This window comes from Mauremys reevesii, linkage group 6, assembly GCF_016161935.1.
Source record: "Mauremys reevesii isolate NIE-2019 linkage group 6, ASM1616193v1, whole genome shotgun sequence".
NCBI classification, from domain to species: Eukaryota; Metazoa; Chordata; order Testudines; family Geoemydidae; genus Mauremys; species Mauremys reevesii.
Window position 1 is genome coordinate 2335779 of NC_052628.1, and position 15977 is coordinate 2351755.

At 63.4% G+C, this 15977-nt stretch overlaps 2 protein-coding genes across 8 annotated transcripts in view; both read left to right on the forward strand.

The window, feature by feature from the left end:
- The window catches only part of FAM214B (family with sequence similarity 214 member B), a 61446-nt gene extending 60262 nt beyond the window's left edge, over positions 1-1184 (forward strand). For all 6 annotated transcript variants that reach the window (XM_039544782.1, XM_039544780.1, XM_039544781.1 and 3 more), the window contains 2 exons: positions 345-547; positions 959-1184. In XM_039544782.1, coding sequence (XP_039400716.1) covers positions 345-547; positions 959-1112 — 357 coding nt within the window. In that variant the 3' untranslated portion in view covers positions 1113-1184. The remainder of the gene's footprint in view (positions 1-344; positions 548-958) is intronic.
- Positions 1185-7125: 5941 nt separating this feature from the next.
- STOML2 (stomatin like 2) lies at positions 7126-15339 on the forward strand. Of its 2 annotated transcripts, none has more exons than XM_039545881.1 (10): positions 7126-7331; positions 8161-8313; positions 9520-9619; positions 9902-9960; positions 10850-10951; positions 11839-11973; positions 12823-12967; positions 13356-13435; positions 14146-14274; positions 14994-15339. In XM_039545881.1, the coding sequence occupies exons 2-10, from the start codon at positions 8230-8232 to the stop codon at positions 15123-15125; spliced, it is 966 nt and encodes a 321-aa protein (XP_039401815.1). In that variant the 5' UTR covers positions 7126-7331; positions 8161-8229; the 3' UTR covers positions 15126-15339. The 2 variants fall into 2 exon arrangements, with proteins under 2 accessions (XP_039401815.1, XP_039401816.1); XM_039545882.1 differs by lacking the exon at positions 7126-7331 and adding an exon at positions 7426-7570.
- The last annotated feature ends 638 nt before the right edge of the window (positions 15340-15977 follow it).

Here is a 15977-nt window from a genome sequence, read left to right on the forward strand (position 1 = left end):
TGGGTGCGAAATGTCCGGGCAACTGGAGTGGCCATTGTCTTCTGGGACTCTCCATGGGCGTGGGGCCCAGGCCGCAGACAGCCAGGCATCAATCACACCTGGATCTCGGCAGAGTAAACAACCTTCCCCTCCCCCTCCCCAGTTAACCAGGCAGCACATAGGGGAAACTGAGGCCTGCACTGTATTTATACAAAATATTATGAAAAATTCCCACTTGGTCATACCCTGTGCTTGTCCTACAGCCCCTGCTCTGCGCGGGGCCTGGCTACGCCCTGGCAGCCCCTCTGCACCCCAGCCAGGCCTGGCCCCCTCCCCCCAGCTGACTGCTCTCTCCCCATTTCCAGACCTTATTTAACCCTAACAAAACTGTGGTGAAGATGTTCCTGGTGACGTACGATTTCCAGGACATGCCAGCCCACCACATGACGTTTCTGCGTCACCGCATCTTCCTGGTGCCCGTGGGGGAGGAGGGGCCCGGCGAGACACCCAGCGACCCAGCCGGTGCCAGCCCGCCCAGGAGGGTCCTCTGCTACCTGATGCACCTGAGGTAGGGGCTGAGGCGGCGAGGGGGAGGGATGGCCATGGGTCCCATCACCCTGGAGCTCCTGCCCCACTCCCCCCACCTCCCTTTCCCCCGGAGCAGGATTCTGAGCCCAGGGGTGGCCCTGCAGCAGCCTGACTTCATTACCGCTGGGAACAACCGGAGATGGCGGCCATCTTGACTGCCACCTGCAAGGCTGCCAGGCCATGGCAGTGACCTTGCCTGGCGCAGCTCTTGGCAGCGGGAAGCGGTGGCCATTCTGAAGGAGGACGGAAGGTCATGGGGAAGCTGCCAGCCATGAGGAGAGGGCTGCAGTGCTGAGCTCCCCTCCTGCAGCCAGAGCCCCCTGGGAACACCACAACCCTGGTCCTGCTGCAGCCCATGGCCTCTGCCTCAGGGAGTCTCGTTTGCCCTCAGGTTTCACAGCTCCAAGTCGGGGAAGATCTACCTTCACGACGACATCCGGCTGCTCTTCTCCCGCAAGTCGATTGAGGTCGACTCGGGGATCCCCTACGAACTGAAATCCTTCACAGAGATGCCAAGGAACCCCTGCTACTCACCCCGGGCCTGAGCGCGGGGAGCCCCACGCCCCCTCTCCACCCTCCCCCCTGCACTTCGTAGACAAGTAAAGGGCAAGAGAGCAGCGCTGTCTCCTCCCCCAGAGGTATCGGCCCCCACCAAGCTGTGGAGTGTGAGGCACAGACACACCCCTCCCTTGACAGCAGCTTCGCGCCTGTGCCAGAGAGTGAGCATGGGAGGCGTAGGGGGGATGGGGTCATGGAGATGGCTGCATGGCGTGAGCAGGAGCTGGCATGCTACCTCCTGTGCCCCCATCGGGTCAGAGACCCTCCAGGCCTCTGGCTGCACAGCTCCAGGCCGTGCCCTTCAAGGGAGGCTCGGGGGCAGGAAGGCCCTCGGCCTGTGGGACTCAGCTCGGGCAGAGCTGAGCTGGCTCCCAGGCTGTGGGGAGGGATGGAGCAGATGGCAGCTCTCGGAGGGGGAGGTACTGTATTTATTAGTATTTATTGTTGGTGGGGAGCCAGGATGGAGGGTCCACAGTGTGGCTTGTAACCCAGCCTTGATCACAAGTGCAGCGAGTCCGATGGGCTCTGCTCTTGGTGCCCTGTGCATGTCGCACGACCAGCTGCACAGCCCAGCACGACAGCAGGAGCTGAGCAAGAGACGCGCAGGACTGGACTGGCAGGGGAGACTGAGTCACGATTGAGGGGTGTCAGCAGAACTGGTTGGTGGGACTGGGGCTGTGGGTTGGGATTGAGGGGCACTGGCAGGGCGGTGGGGAGCCCAGGGCTGCAGGTCGGGAGTGAGGGGCACTGGCAGAGCTTGCGGGGGGGAGCTTAGGGCTGGGCTAGCAGGGGGCTGCAGGTCGGGAGTGAGGGGCACTGGCAGAGCTGGGGGGGGCTAGGGCTGGGCTAGCAGGGGGCTGCGGGTTGGGAGTGCGGGGCCCTGGCAGGGCTGGTGGGGGAGCTTAGGGCTGGGCTAGCAGGGGGCTGCGGGTTGGGAGTGAGGGGCACTGGCAGGGCTGGGGGGAGCCCCGGGCTGGGCTAGCAGGGGGCTGCGGGTCGGGAGTGTGGGGCAATGGCAGGGCTGGGCTAGCAGGGGGCTGCGGGGCGGGAGTGAGGGGCACCGGCAGGGCTGGGAGCTTAGGGCTGGGCTAGCAGGGGCTGCGGGTCGGAGTGAGGGGCACTGGCAGGGCTGGGGGGGGAGCTTAGGGCTGGGCTAGCAGGGGGCGGCGGGGGGGGAGGGAGGGCCACTGGCAGCGCTGGGGGGGGGAATCCCAGGGCTGGGCTAGCAGGGGCTGCGGGTCGGGAGTGAGGGGCACTGGCAGGGCTGGGGGGGAGCTTAGGGCTGGGCTAGCAGGGGCTGCGGGTCGGGAGTGAGGGGCACTGGCAGAGCTGGGGGGGGGGAGCTTAGGGCTGGGCTAGCAGGGGCTGCGGGTCGGGAGTGAGGGGCACTGGCAGGGCTGGGGGGGAGCTTAGGGCTGGGCTAGCAGGGGCTGCGGGTCGGGAGTGAGGGGCACTGGCAGGGCTGGGGGGGGAGCTTAGGGCTGGGCTAGCAGGGGCTGCGGGTCGGGAGTGAGGGGCACCGGCAGAGCTGGGGGGGGAGCTTAGGGCTGGGCTAGCAGGGGCTGCGGGTTGGGAGTGAGGAGCACTGGCAGGGCTGGACGTGCAGGGCCTGTGGGCTCAGACTGAGGGGTGTTGGCAGAGCTGTCGGAGGGAGGGGGCTCTGCTCTTGCCCTCACTAGCCCTGTGCTCTCTACAGCACCCCCAGCCCCACCCGAGGGAACCGGAGGGCTGGCAAGTGCCCCATGCATGGCCCGGAGGAAAGGCCTCGTGTGGCCTGTCTCCCCAGGGATTGGGCCCTTGTTCTGGGAGTTTGGGGAGCCTCTGTTCCGCTCCCCTCCCCGTGGAGCAAGTCCGGCCCTGGGGTGTCCCTGGAGAGCGGGGAAGTAGTTGCTGGCTGCAGCCCTGGGGGGAAGGGGTCTGTACTGGGGCCTCTCCCTGGCCACTCCTGCTGTTCACCATCCATGTGAGCCAGGCTGAGCTGTGTCTGTTGTCATGGTTATTGCTACAGGAGAGCTCTCAAAGGAAGCCCAAGCCCCCGTGGGAGGGGGAGGGGCTCTCCCCCCCTCCACCCCAGAGCAGGGCTGTGGGGCACCCAGGGTTTCTGTGTCTGCCGCAGAGTGGAGTGGCAGCGGCCTCACGAACCAGGCTGCGCTGGGGCGGGGTTGTGGGGTAATAGATCCCCCTGCCCAGCTGGAGCTGGTGGGAGGTGTGGCTGTCTCTGAGGATGCAGGAGAGTCAAGCCCTCCAGCTGCAGCCGAGAGCTCCTGCCCTCAGCCTGGCCCCCAGGCCTGGGCAGGGGCTGAGTGAGGCCGAGTGGGGCCTGGCAAGTGAGAAGGAGAAGCCGGAGGGTGCGTGTGGTCACTCGCTGGCAGCACCTCTGCGATGATGGGTTACAGGAGTGGGATCCTGGGGGCTGGGCTAACCCTGTAGCTCCCTGCCTGAGAGCAGGACAGTGCTGGCCTCCCAAGGCCCCACGTGACTGTAATTACCCCATCTCCTGCCGTGGAGGGTTGAGTGAGCTCTGCCTGAGTCACCCCAGCCCGGCTGACCCTTCCAGACCCAGGGGCTGAGCCCTCCAGGGGGAATCTGGCATGTCCCTCAGCTCCCCTGGCTGGGAATGAGCCGCTGCCTGCCTTGCTTGGGGCTCGGGGCAGGTAACGAAGTGGCTGCACTGCGGGATTGGATGGCAGGAGGAGACGGGTAGGGGGCAATGGCTCCAGCCCTGTGACCTAGCAAACGTGGGGAGAAAAGAATGGAAACGGGGCTGGGGGGTGAGCACAGGGCTGGGTGTTTGAATAGGATTTAGGGTTGCTTGGAGCAGTGTCTCCCCAGCCTGGAAGAACCGTGCAGAGAATGTTATGGAGCCTGCCCTGGCCCCAGATGTGAGGGGAGTGGGGGTGCGGAGGAGGTGGCCAGAGAAATGGGGAGTCCTTGATGCTTTCCCTTGCCCAGGCGTTGGGCTTGCAAGAGTCTGGCCTGAGGTGCCTGGGATCGGGGGGGGGGGGGGTATAAATACGGCCCTCCCTGTGCCCCAGGGTGGGGGGGAGTTAAACTAGGACCCCTGAGGAGGGAGTGGAAAGACCTGCACACACTCCCCCAGCAGGACGAAGCATGAACTGTCGCAGGCCAGGCCCCAGGGGAAAATCCTGGGGAGCACAGCTCCTCCTTCCCTATTGCTAGCAAGGGTGGCAGGAGTGGAGACTACAGTTCCCAGCAGGCCGTGCACCATTTCCAGCTGAGCAGCTCTTCCCACAGCTGGTGGGATGGCTGGGGGGCGGGGGGGGCCGCTATTTTAAATGTAACTTTTAGCAGCAGCCCCTTGTGCAGAGCCTGTGTGGCAGCCAGGGCACTGGGGGTCCAGCGCGATCTCTCCATTTCAAAGGAGGCTGTCAGGCCCCTGAGGGAGCGAGTGACTCCAGCCCAGCTACCTCAGGTTAGAGCTGCTGCTTCGTACATTTCATGGGGAGGCTCCGTGGCCCCTGTAGCTGCTGAGGCGCGCACGGTCCCTCAGCACTGTTGTTCACACAACCTTGCGTCCTGCTCCAGAAACGAGTTGGGGGAACAAACACTCACAAAAACTTGAAAAAAAAAAAGAGAAGAAGAAATATAGTACCTGGTACTTCTCCTTTGTAATTTAATAAATGTTTGTTTGGAAACGGAAGGCCGGGGGTTGTCTTCATTGTGCTAAGAGGAGAGGCCAGATGGCCAGTGGTAGGTCAGTAGCCTGGGATTTGGGAGACCTGGAATCCAGTCCCTGCTCTGCCACAGATGCCCGGTGTGACCCTGGGCCTGTCCTTTAGTCCCTCTGCCTAACAGCATTTCCTGCCTCACAGGAGGGTTGTGAGCACAAACGCATTGAAGACCATGACGTGCTCAGGTCCTATCAGGCTCCCACTTTCCATAGGTACGGTGGCTAAGTGAGCAGAGAGGCTGCCGAGGCTGGGGCCAGAGCTCATTGCGTGAATGTGAGCTGCATTAGATCTCGTCCTTTGTGGTTTCAGGCTCCTGCTCAAGCCAGGAGGTAGCTACTCTGGGGGTATAGCCAGTGCCCAGGGCTACAGAGCCCTTCCATCGTGGACACCACCCAAAGGACTGTTTCTCTAGCTCCTTTCATGGTGTAGGCTTCGAGTGTGCTTTACAGCCATAGCAGCGCCTGGGAGCCACCTCTGGGCTGGAACCCTGCAGCTGGTTCAACAGCACCCAGCAACACTTCACAATAGGTCAGGGCAGAAAGCCAACAAGAATCCTAAACCCCAGTGAAGCTGCAGCGGCAGGCAAAGTGCAATGAGGCGAGCTGGGATTCAGCCATGATGCTGAGCTTAAGGCCCTGATTAGGGGGTCTTCCAGGGTACCCACGGTCTGATCTTAAAGCCCCCACTTCCCTGAAAGCTGGTGCCTCCTGTTTGCCCTCGTGCCATGTTCTCCCCTGCCTGCTCAATGCCACCATTAGTAAAACACCAGACCTGAGCTGGACTGTGGCCACAGGACACCAGTGTCTTCCAAGGTGAAGCAGCCACGAAAGGATCTGAAGCAGCCCAAGGTGTGCCCCTGGTTGCTGGGAAGTGTGAGGTCTTTGAGGGGTGGACTCAGGAGAGTCACTGCCTGCCCCAGCAGGACTGGGTTCGGGCCAAACTTCTGAGCAGCCTACACAGGAATGACCTGTACAGAGGCTGCCTTACGCTGAGGGAGGTTGGGACATACCTTAAGCTGGGATAATGGCACCGTGCCCCCAGATCCTCTGACTGGCACTAGACTTACTCACTGCATCATCAGTGCAGTTCCTCCTGCCGGAGGCTGTCACAGGCGCTGGGACTGGCCCCTATGGTGCAAGGAGATAAAGGGAGCACGGCCCTAAAGTGACATTTAGTGCCAAGACCCATCTGACACATCCTGCCTGAGAGCTGCTCTCACATTGAACATGCTTTGTACAGCTCACGTGCCCCTCCTGCCATCACTCAGCGCCTTCTCCCTGTGCACATGCAGAAAAAGCTGGTATCGAGTGCTGTACCTGGAGTTCCCCGCCACCCTGCGGGCAGGAGAGGGGAATTCTGGGCTCCGTCTCCCTGCAGATGGAAGTGCAATAGTGAGTGAGGGTGGAGGTTATGTAAAGCTGCAGCGGGGCCAAGTCCCTGCTCCAGGCAGTCTCCACTCTCCACTTCATTCTGCATCACCCCAAAGTGTGCTGGCCACGGGCCACAGCAGAGAGAGATGGTCCCTGCCCCAAGGAGCAGGGGTAAGGCTGAGACCAGAGGCATCCCATGGTACCTCAGTGAAATGCCAGTGCTCAGTAGCTGCACGGAGGGGACCAGGGGCAGCCCAAGGAGGGATTCATGGGAATGGGGACAGGCTCTAGCCCAGGTGTGGGCAAACTTTTTGGCCCGAGGGCCACATCTGGGAATAGAAATTGTATGGTGGGCCATGAATGCTCACAAAATTGGGGTAGGGGTGGGGGTGAGGGCTCTGGTTGGGGGTGCAGGCTCTGGGGTGGGGCCTGAAATGAGGAGTTCAAGGTGCGGAAGGGGACTCCAGGCAGGGGAGTAGGGTGCAAAGGGGGGATGCGGGCTCTGGCTGGGGGTGCAGGCTCTGGGGTGGGGTTGGGGATGAGGACTTTGGGGTGGAGCAGGGTGCTCCGGGCTGGGACCGAGGGGCTCAGAGGAAAGGAGGGGGATCAGGGATGGGGCAGGGGTCTTGGGCACAGGGAGGAGTTCAGGGGTGCAGGCGCTGAGTGGTGCTAACCACAAGTGGCTCCCAGAAGCACTGGCCATGTCCCCTCTCCGGCTCCTACACAGAGCTACGGCCAGGCGGCTCTGCACGCTGCCCCGTCCTCAGGCGCCGCCCCCGCCAGCTGCAGTTCCCGGCCAATGGGAGTTGCGGGGGCAGAGCAGAACCCCCCGGCTGCCCCTCTGCCTAGGAGCCGGAGCGGAGCCACTCGTGGCTTCTGGGAGCTGCACGAGCAGCCCCCGACCCTGCTGGACTCCGGAGCGGGACAAGCCCCAGCGCCCGCCCCGCCGCCAGTCCGGAACAGAACCCAGGTGTCGCGGCCCTGCCCCTGCCCCTGCCCCTGCCCACGCCCCTGCCGGCTCCGGAGGACGCCGGAGGAGCCGGAACGCTGGGTGAGGAGCAGCGATCACAGCCGGCCGACCGGAACCGGAAGACTGAGGGTGTCGCACCCGGCTGAAGGGACGCTCTGTCCCGACAACTCGCTGGTGAGAGCGCCGGGAACAGCGCTCCGGGGGAGGGGCGGTACGGGCCGTGGGGGACGCTCTGGCCCAGCGTGGAGGAAGTGTTTCCTGGGGGAAGGGTTTCGGCGGGGAACCGCGCGTCTCCCGCAGCCGGAAGTGTTCCCGGCGGAGCGGGAGGGGAGGGACCGGCCGCACACACCCGCTTCCGGCTGGGCGCGATGCTGGGCCGGGCGGCGCGCGGGGCCGGGCGGCTCCTGCTGCAGGTGCGAGGCCGGGGCGGGACTGGCTGCCCCGGGACGCACCAGGAGCCGGCCCCTCCCCCCGGCCCCGGAGCCCCGCGGTTTGGGACAGGAAGTGGAGGGAGCGTTGGGAGAGTCACGCGGGCTGGCATCGCCCCCCCCTCCCCCGCCCGGGGCTCGCGCTGCCCCCGGGGCTGAGGCCGGGCGGGGGGGGCAGGACGGGGCGGGGGGCAGGCTGGGGCTGGGGGGAGGGCGGTGGGTATGGGCTGGGGGCAGGATGGGGCGGGGAGGGCGGTGGGTATGGGCTGGGGGCAGGACGGGGCTGGGGGAGGGTGGTGGGTATGGGCTGTGGGGGTAGGACAGAGTTGGGGGCAGGATGGGGCTGGGGGCAGGATGGGGCTGGGAGGCAGGACGGGGAGGGCGGTGGGTATGGGCTGGGGCAGGACAGAGTTGGGGGCAGGATGGGGCTGGGAGGGGGCAGGACGGGGCGGTGGGTTATGCGCTAGGGGGGGCAGGACCGGGCTGGGGGGGCCCGGCAGGCAGGACAGTTGGGGGGGAGGGGCACTCATTGCACAGTCATGGCCTGGCTTGACTCTTCTCCCTTCTCTCCCCAGAGCTCCCGGCGGCCGGGTCCCGGGGTGTGGCTGGCCCCAGCCCCAGAGCGCTGCTCCTCCAGTCTGCCCATGAACACCGTGGTGCTCTTCGTGCCCCAGCAGGAGGCCTGGGTGGTGGAGCGAATGGGCAGATTTCACCGCATCCTGGAGCCCGTAAGGAGTCTCCTCGCTCCCTGAAGTCTGAGCGAGGGGCCCCCTGGCCGGAGTATCGAGCAAAAGGGGTTGTGCTGCCAGCTCCCGGCCCCTTGCATCAGTCCTGTGCTTCACGCTCCTGCTCTCGCTGGCACGTGGGAGCTGGGCCGACTATCCTGCCTCGCCTCATCAGCCAGCAGTGGCTGCAGAAACAGCGGGATCCTCTTCTGGGGGAGAGGGAGGAAATTCCTGCCATTGCTCCCCAGTGCTATGATGGGCCCGATGGGGAGTGCGAGTAGGTCTCTGTGAGATGGGGTGGGGGAGGGTTAGAGCAGAGAGATCATAGCGGCTTCACCAAAGGTACAAAGTGGACCCCCCCACACACACTCATTCCTGATGGGGAGAGGCGATGAAAGCTGGAAACTGAATGTACTTGGTCTACGTTTTTCCTTGCTGAATGCACCTGCCCTTCTGGGGTCTCCTGGCTGGATAGTGGGAGTGTGGGAGCCCCAGGTGGGGCTGCGTTCTTGGCCAGAGACAGATTTCCCTTTCAGAGCATGTTAGACTGTTCGTAGTCCCTGTGCCATCCCAAGCTCTCTTTCTGTGGTAATCTCACCAGTCACCAGCTGGTGGCGCTGCAGGCACAAAGAGCGATGCTGTTGGGAGGAACACAGGCATCTAGGGTGGCAGGTGGAAATAGGGTGACCGATTTTATAGGACAGTCCCGATATTTGGGGCTTTTTCTTATATAGGCCCTTATTACCCCCACTCCCTGTCCTCATTTTTCACACTTGCTATCTGGTCACCCTAGGTGGAAACAGCTGGGAAGCTGAACGCCCTGCGTGTGTAGAGCGAGTCAGGGATGGTGTCCTTGGCCTCTGTTTGCCAGAAGCTGGGTATGGGCAACAGGGGATGGGTCACTTGGTGATTCCCTGTTCTGTTCATTCCCTCTGGGGCACCTGGCACTGGCCACTCTCGGCAGACAGGACACTGGGCTGGATAGATCATTGGTCTGACCCAGTCTGGCCGTTCTTATGAGTCCATTGCACCCCCTGGGGCTACCCCTACACCCAGTGTGCGCTCAGCTTGCCCATGCAGTAGTCTCCAGCTTTGCTGTCCAGTTGGTGGGAGCTGACCCAGCGTCCTGCTGTGCTCCCCGCTTAATGCCCCGTGCTCTGAGGCCAGGATGCTGGGCTTTACCTACGGCTTTCCCTGCTCTCCTCCCAGGGTTTGAATTTCCTCATCCCACTGCTGGATCGGATCCGCTACGTACAGAGCCTCAAGGAAATCGTCATCAATGTCCCGGAGCAGTCGGCCGTCACGCTGGGTGAGGAGGAGCTCGTCTGCCCTGCCTCCCCCTTCCCAGCTCCCTGTCTGCACCCCAGGGGGCGGGAGCCTTGTGGATTCCTTGGCGAGTACATGCAGATCTGCCCCTAGAGACCTGGACTTGGCCTTGTTTGTAGCGCCTTGGAAATGGGAAGTAGAATATCTCTGTGACCCCTGCCTGATCCGTCCCTCTACAGGGGCAGGCTGCAGGTGCCACTTCCCCCCTGCAGGATCCAGGGGGGTGCTGCCCTGGTGACAGGAACGTTCTCCTTTTCCCTCGCAGATAACGTCACCCTGCAGATTGATGGCGTCCTGTACCTGCGGATCATGGACCCCTATAAGGTACCAGCGGGGCTCAGTGTGGCCACGGAGATGCGAGGCGGCCACCTCCCACCATGTAGCTGCTCGTGCAGAAAAACGGGGGATGGGGGATCTCTGTCATCACTGGAAGGACCAAGGCATGGAGCAGGGGAGGGGTGCGGGGCTGACTGGTCCCAGCCTTGGAGGGAGAGGCTGGGAGGTCACCTCCTCATTGGTCCAGCCTGGCCTGTGCCAGGCCCTTAGCCTCTGCTCCTGAGCATGGAGGAGCTTGGCCCTGCAGCTCCCAGCTGCCTTGGTGTAGTGGGAAGATGCTGAACAAGCTGCTCTCCCCCCTCGTCATCCTCTCGTTCCATGGGCTCTTGGCCTGGCCTCCAGAGCAGTGGGGGTGGTTCAGATCTCTGTGTCCCAGCCCCACCTGAAACACCACCCGCTCTCACTGCCAGAGCTCGTAACGCCAGCCCTGAAGGCTGCGGGCCTGGGACGACACCGGGCTGCAGTGACGTGGACGCTCAGGCAGTGCTGACGGCTCTGTTGGGAGTTAGGCCTCGGACGCTGGTTCCCGTAGCCCTGCCTGTCTCAGGGTCTCACCTGGGTTTGCTCTGTCGAGGACGCCGGCAGGAGCTAGATGCTGATACTCCAGCCTGGGCCCTGTCTGTGAAGGATCCTGGTCCAGACACCGGCTCTGGGGACTGGACCTTGTCTGGCTTCAGAGGTGTGTGTCTCTGTTGTTGCACTAGGTCCAGCAGAAAGGCCCTGCCCCAGGGGAGCAGCTGTCTGAACTGGCCACTCAGGGGAGAGCTCCACCCCACTGGCCAGTGAGGGAGGGGGCTGGCAGCAGCCTAAGTGGCTTCTGGGCAAGCAGGATTCTTGGGTGCTGAGTCTGATCATGGTCTCTGCGCCCCCTTTCCAGGCCAGTTACGGGGTGGAGGACCCCGAGTACGCAGTGACCCAGCTGGCCCAGACCACCATGAGGTCTGAGCTGGGCAAAATCTCCCTGGACAAAGTCTTCCGGGTAAGTTATGGGCTGGGGCTGGATTGTGCTGCTGTGCTCCGGAGACTTACAGGGTCTACCCTCGGCTGCTGACTTCAGTGCACTGCTGTGAGCGGCCCCTGTGGCCTGCAGGGCCGGGGGTCTGTGACTGTGGTGGGGCCGGGGGGCTGTGTTTGTTCTCAGAGGTATTTCGCCAGCCGAGGGGCGTGGGGGCAGGCAGTCCAGCGCTTGGGGAAGGAGCTGGCAGCAGCAGCACCTCTGGGTGTCGGGGCATTGGCACTGATGGAGTCCCCCCCCCCGAGCCAGACATTTCCTCTTCAAACAGCCAAACTCCCTCAGCTCAGGGCACTCTCCCAGCGAGGCCCCAAACCCCAGGACGGGGCCCAGCCTTACGTGCCCTGTTGAACCGGAGCGACTCTTGCTGCCATGTAGCCTGAGTGCCGGACGCAGGGTCAGGAGGGGCCCTGCCCGGATCTCACACCAAGGAGGCCGCTAGCCCGTGCCCCTCTCCCTGCGGCACGAACCCCTGGGTGACGGATGCTCCGTGCCAGGACCCGGCTGGCTTGGCCTCCTGCGTGTTGAGAGCAGCTGCTGTTGGTGGCTGGCTGTGTCCCTGCCTCACGGAGCTGAGGGAACCGTGTCCCCGTGGATGGCTGTCCCCTGTGAGCCGGGCTGAGTTCGTCTGGCTGCTGCTCCTGTTGTCAGGGTTGCCGTTGTGTCCTGGGTGCCTGCGCTACCCCGGTCCCTGCCCTCACGACAAGGGTGGGGGCAGTGGGCTCTGGGCTATAGCCACGGCGCCATGGTTCTGGCAAGTGAGGCCTCCTGGGCTGGATTTGGCCCCTCCCCTCCCCTTGCTGCTTCTCTGCCCCCTGTGTCATCACGCTCCGGGGTTCCTGTGCCCTCTCCAGGAGCGGGAGTCCCTCAATGCCTGCATCGTAGATGCCATCAACCAGGCCTCGGACTGTTGGGGCATCCGGTGCCTGCGCTACGAGATCAAGGACATCCACGTGCCTCCCCGGGTGAAGGAGTCCATGCAGATGCAGGTCAGCTGATAGCTCTCCGCCTGCAGGCAGGGCTGGGTGGGTGCCGATCTCGGGTTTCAGCCCCACCCCTACAGGCTCCCCTCTTCCGGAGCTGGGTTAGCTGCACAGGCCGTGAACGCTGCCTGGCCAGGCCAGTACCTACGGTGAGCTCAGGGCGGGGATCTGCAGCTCAGAAGTCCCATCCCCCCACTCTTCAGCAGGCCGAGCAGGGCCCCGTCCCCACTGATCTCAGCCGAGCTCATGGGGCGGGAAGGGGAGAAGTGCTGGCGTCTGCGGCCGAGGAGACTGAGCATGGTCACTCTGCACGCACAGCGGCTGGGCCACGTGGAACCACGAGGCTCCTTTGGCTGCTGCCTTCAGGACCTGCCAGCGCCCCGTTCAGGCGAAGGGCTGGCGCCAGGCTTAGAGACTCTCCAGATGCTCATGCTCGAAGGGGGCAGCACGAGGGGCTCCCACTGAGAGCGCCTGGATTGCAGTCGCAGGGTGCGGACGGAGAGATTCGGCAGGCGCGTCAGAGGGGAGCTGGGTAGCCAGGCCCAGAGCGAGCCGCGTAGGGCTGGTGGGCTCCAGGAGGGGGAGGGGGAAGTCAGTGCTTTCTTGTGGAGCTGGTGTGAGCTGCCTCCTGTGGGTGAGAGCTGCAGCTGCTTCACTGGGATGGCCCCATGGAGAGGGCAGTGCCCTCACGCAGCCTTCCTGGGGCTCGCTTGGTGCCCAGCAGGGATGTCTTACCCCCTTGTGATCAGCACGACCCTGCCTGGAAGAGATGAAAGGTGCCCCCTGCTCTTGCCCCCTAGAGGAGGGGCAATCTGTGGGGTGGCTGCAGCATCCGCCCCGGTGCTTTGGTTCCAGGTGGAGGCAGAGCGACGGAAACGGGCGACAGTGCTGGAGTCAGAGGGGACCAGAGAATCTGCCATCAATGTAGCAGAGGGGCAGAAGCAGGCCCAGATCCTGGCCTCCGAGGCCGAGAAGGCCGAACAGATCAACAAAGCTGCTGGTAATGCTCTGGGGCGGGGCTGGGCTCCGGGGCTGTCCGTGCTGCAGAGAGCTGGGCCTGGGGGCGTCAGGCCCACTCACTCGAGTGACAGCAGTAGGCTTTCCCCTGCCAGCCCTGCAGAACTAGGCCCTGTGCTGAGGGTATTGAACTGAGACCCGGGCGTGGTGTGGACTCTCCTGGGGGGCTGCGGTGTGGGCTGGCCGTGGGGGGAGGCACACTCGGGGGGAGCTTGCCTTCCTGTTGCCTTCAGTCTCCCAGGCTTGTGGCAGAGCACGTCTCAGTCACATGGCAGCGATCCCTGGAGCGTCGCAGGAGCTGGCCCGCGTCCCTTTCCCGCTGCTTCTCTCTGCTCCTCCCCGACTCCTGCTCTCCTGCCTTTCCGTCCCAGGGGAGGCCAATGCCATGCTGGCCAAGGCCAAGGCCAAGGCAGAAGCTATTCGGCTCCTGGCTGACGCTTTGACGCAGCAGGTGAGTGCACGTTGCTGGGGAGGCTGAGGCTCTGCCTGTGTCCTGGCGCCAGGTCTTTGCTCTCCGTTGGGGTTGGGGGACTCTCCTCTGCAGCGGCCTTTCCTCTTGATCCCGCAGCCTAGCGGGCGAGAGGCTTTCCCAGCATGCACTGGGCTGAGTGCATTACCCACGAGTGAGCGTCACAGCTCACCCCAAGCCCCTGCCCGTGGAGCCCCCCCTCTGGAGCCTCTGTCAGTGCCGTGGTCGCAGACCAGTGGCCATGGGGAGGATGGTGCATGGGGGGTCACCACAGGGCTTGGCAGCAGTGCCCGGAGGCTCCATCAGCGACGGGCCGCGCTGTGCTGGGCACAGCACTGCCACACCCGTGCCCCGCAGAGGACTGCAGCTTCCTGCTCCCCTTCAGCACACTGGGGACCCCTCCTGCTCCCTTTCCCCTCCCTGAGGAGATCCCACCTCCTGAGCCCTCACCTCCCAGGAGACCTTCCAGCTCCTGCCATGGGGAGGGGGTGCCTGCCGTTGGGATTCCCCCTGGGGATTAGCTGGCTTCCCGTTTTCAGAACTTCCTAACCCGAATCCAGAGCCCCACTGCTTTCCAGTCATGGTCACTGAGCCTCCCCTCGCTCCGTGGGGTACAGGGGCCCAGTGTCTGGCTGGGGGGCAGCCCCTCCCATTGTGCTGTGCGCAGTGTGACCCTCTCCACCCCTCTCCAGAACGGCAACGCAGCTGCCTCCCTGGCTGTGGCGGAGCAGTATGTGAGCGCCTTCTCCAAGCTGGCCAAGGACTCCAACACCATCCTGCTGCCCTCCAACACCGGGGACGTCACCAGCATGGTCACGCAGGTCGGTACAGGGCAGCGCTGGGCCCGGGGGTCGCAGCAGAGCCGAAGAGGGGAAGGGGAGAAATTGCCCCAGGGGCAAGGGTGGGAATTGGTTCTTGTGGATTTACTGACACTGACATGAAGGCTCCTGGGTGGGGAATTCATATTGGGACCTGGCAGAGCTGTGGTCCCTGCCAAGGCAGCTTGTGGCCGGGCACAGGGAAGGGAAGCCAGCTGCCTGCTCTGGGGCTGGCCAGGCCACAGACTCTGCCTTGTCCCGTGCTGTAAGCACAGCAGGCAGGAGACCTGGGCAAGGCGAGGTCTGAGCTCCCCGCCGGGTTCCACACAGTCCCCTTGGGGTGGGAGTTGGCGTTGCCCTTGTCCGACCCTGGGCCAGGCCAAGGGGAGTCAGAGCACCTTGGCACAGGGAACCATGGGGCACTGGGTAGTGGGGTGTGAGCCCCCCAGAGCTGCCTTTCCTAGCGTTGAGAAGTAGCCCAGCGAACCTTAGGGAGTGAGCAGGGGCTGGTGTGACACACGACATAGGCCGCTCTCGCCTGGCCTGCGCTGTCCCTGCCTTGGCAGAGCTCTGGGCAGGGCAGCCCCTCCTGAGAGCCCTGTTCCGTCACAGGCCGTGGAGCAAGGGCCCTGGCTGCACCCTGCAGTGCCAGAGTCCTCCACTGCAGCGTCTTGCTGTATTCATAGCACCCGCTGGGTCTCCCTTCCTTCCCCTTTCCCCAGGCCCTGGGCATCTACGGCGCCCTGACCAAGCCACACGCTGCCAAGAGCCCGGAAGTGACCCCACCCGCCCTCGAGGTCCCCAAGTGCCCCCCCACAGAGCTGCCTGAGGCGGATCAGGTGAATTCCAGCTAGCAGAGGAGCCCGGAAGACATGGATCACTGTGAACAAACTGCTGTGGCAGCACCTGTCATGGAGCGTGGCACCCCAGCTCCTGCCATGGGGGGAGCCCTGCAGGGGGGTCACACCCTGCAACTCTCCCCAACCAGACTCTCTCCGCCCTCTTGGTTCTTATTTTTATTTGGATTTAATCATGTAATAAAGGAGATGGCGCCAGAGCCGCAGCTCATGTCCTCGGCCTTGTGTGCTGGAGGGGGTGACAGCTCCTTTGCGCCTGGGAGGGTTGGCGACATAGGACTGAGCAGATGGGATGAGACCCGGGGCTCCTGTCTCTGCCAGTGCCTGGCACCAGCTGCTGCTGTGGAAGTGCGAGAACCCCTCTCAGGGGCAGTTCTGGGATAACCTGTCTTCAGGGAGTCTCCTCCCAGTAGTTAGGATGGTTTGAGGCCAGAAACAGATTTTCTATCCCACCCCCAAACACTCTGATACTTTCCTAACTCTGCCAGCTGGCACTTACAGAACTGTCCCAGCCCTCTTTGAATCTTAAGTTCTTGGCCTGAGTGACATCATGCAGCAGTGAGTTCCACAGGCTGATTACACACTGGGTAGAAAAGGGGTCCCTTCATGATTTGAGTTTGCTGCTGCAGTGGCCTGGCTAGGCTAGGCCAGGCTGTGAGGAGAGGCAGGGGCAAACCAAGACAAAGGGGATCATTTCAGATTGTTAGAACTTTATAAGGGAAGCCCAGAAATTGTAGCAGAAGCATAAAATAGAATATTACCAAGAACTTGCTACGTAAACTCCATGTTACCAACCCATTAACCTCGGCGAGCCTGTACGCCAGCTCTTCCTTACTCTGTGCAGTTCTT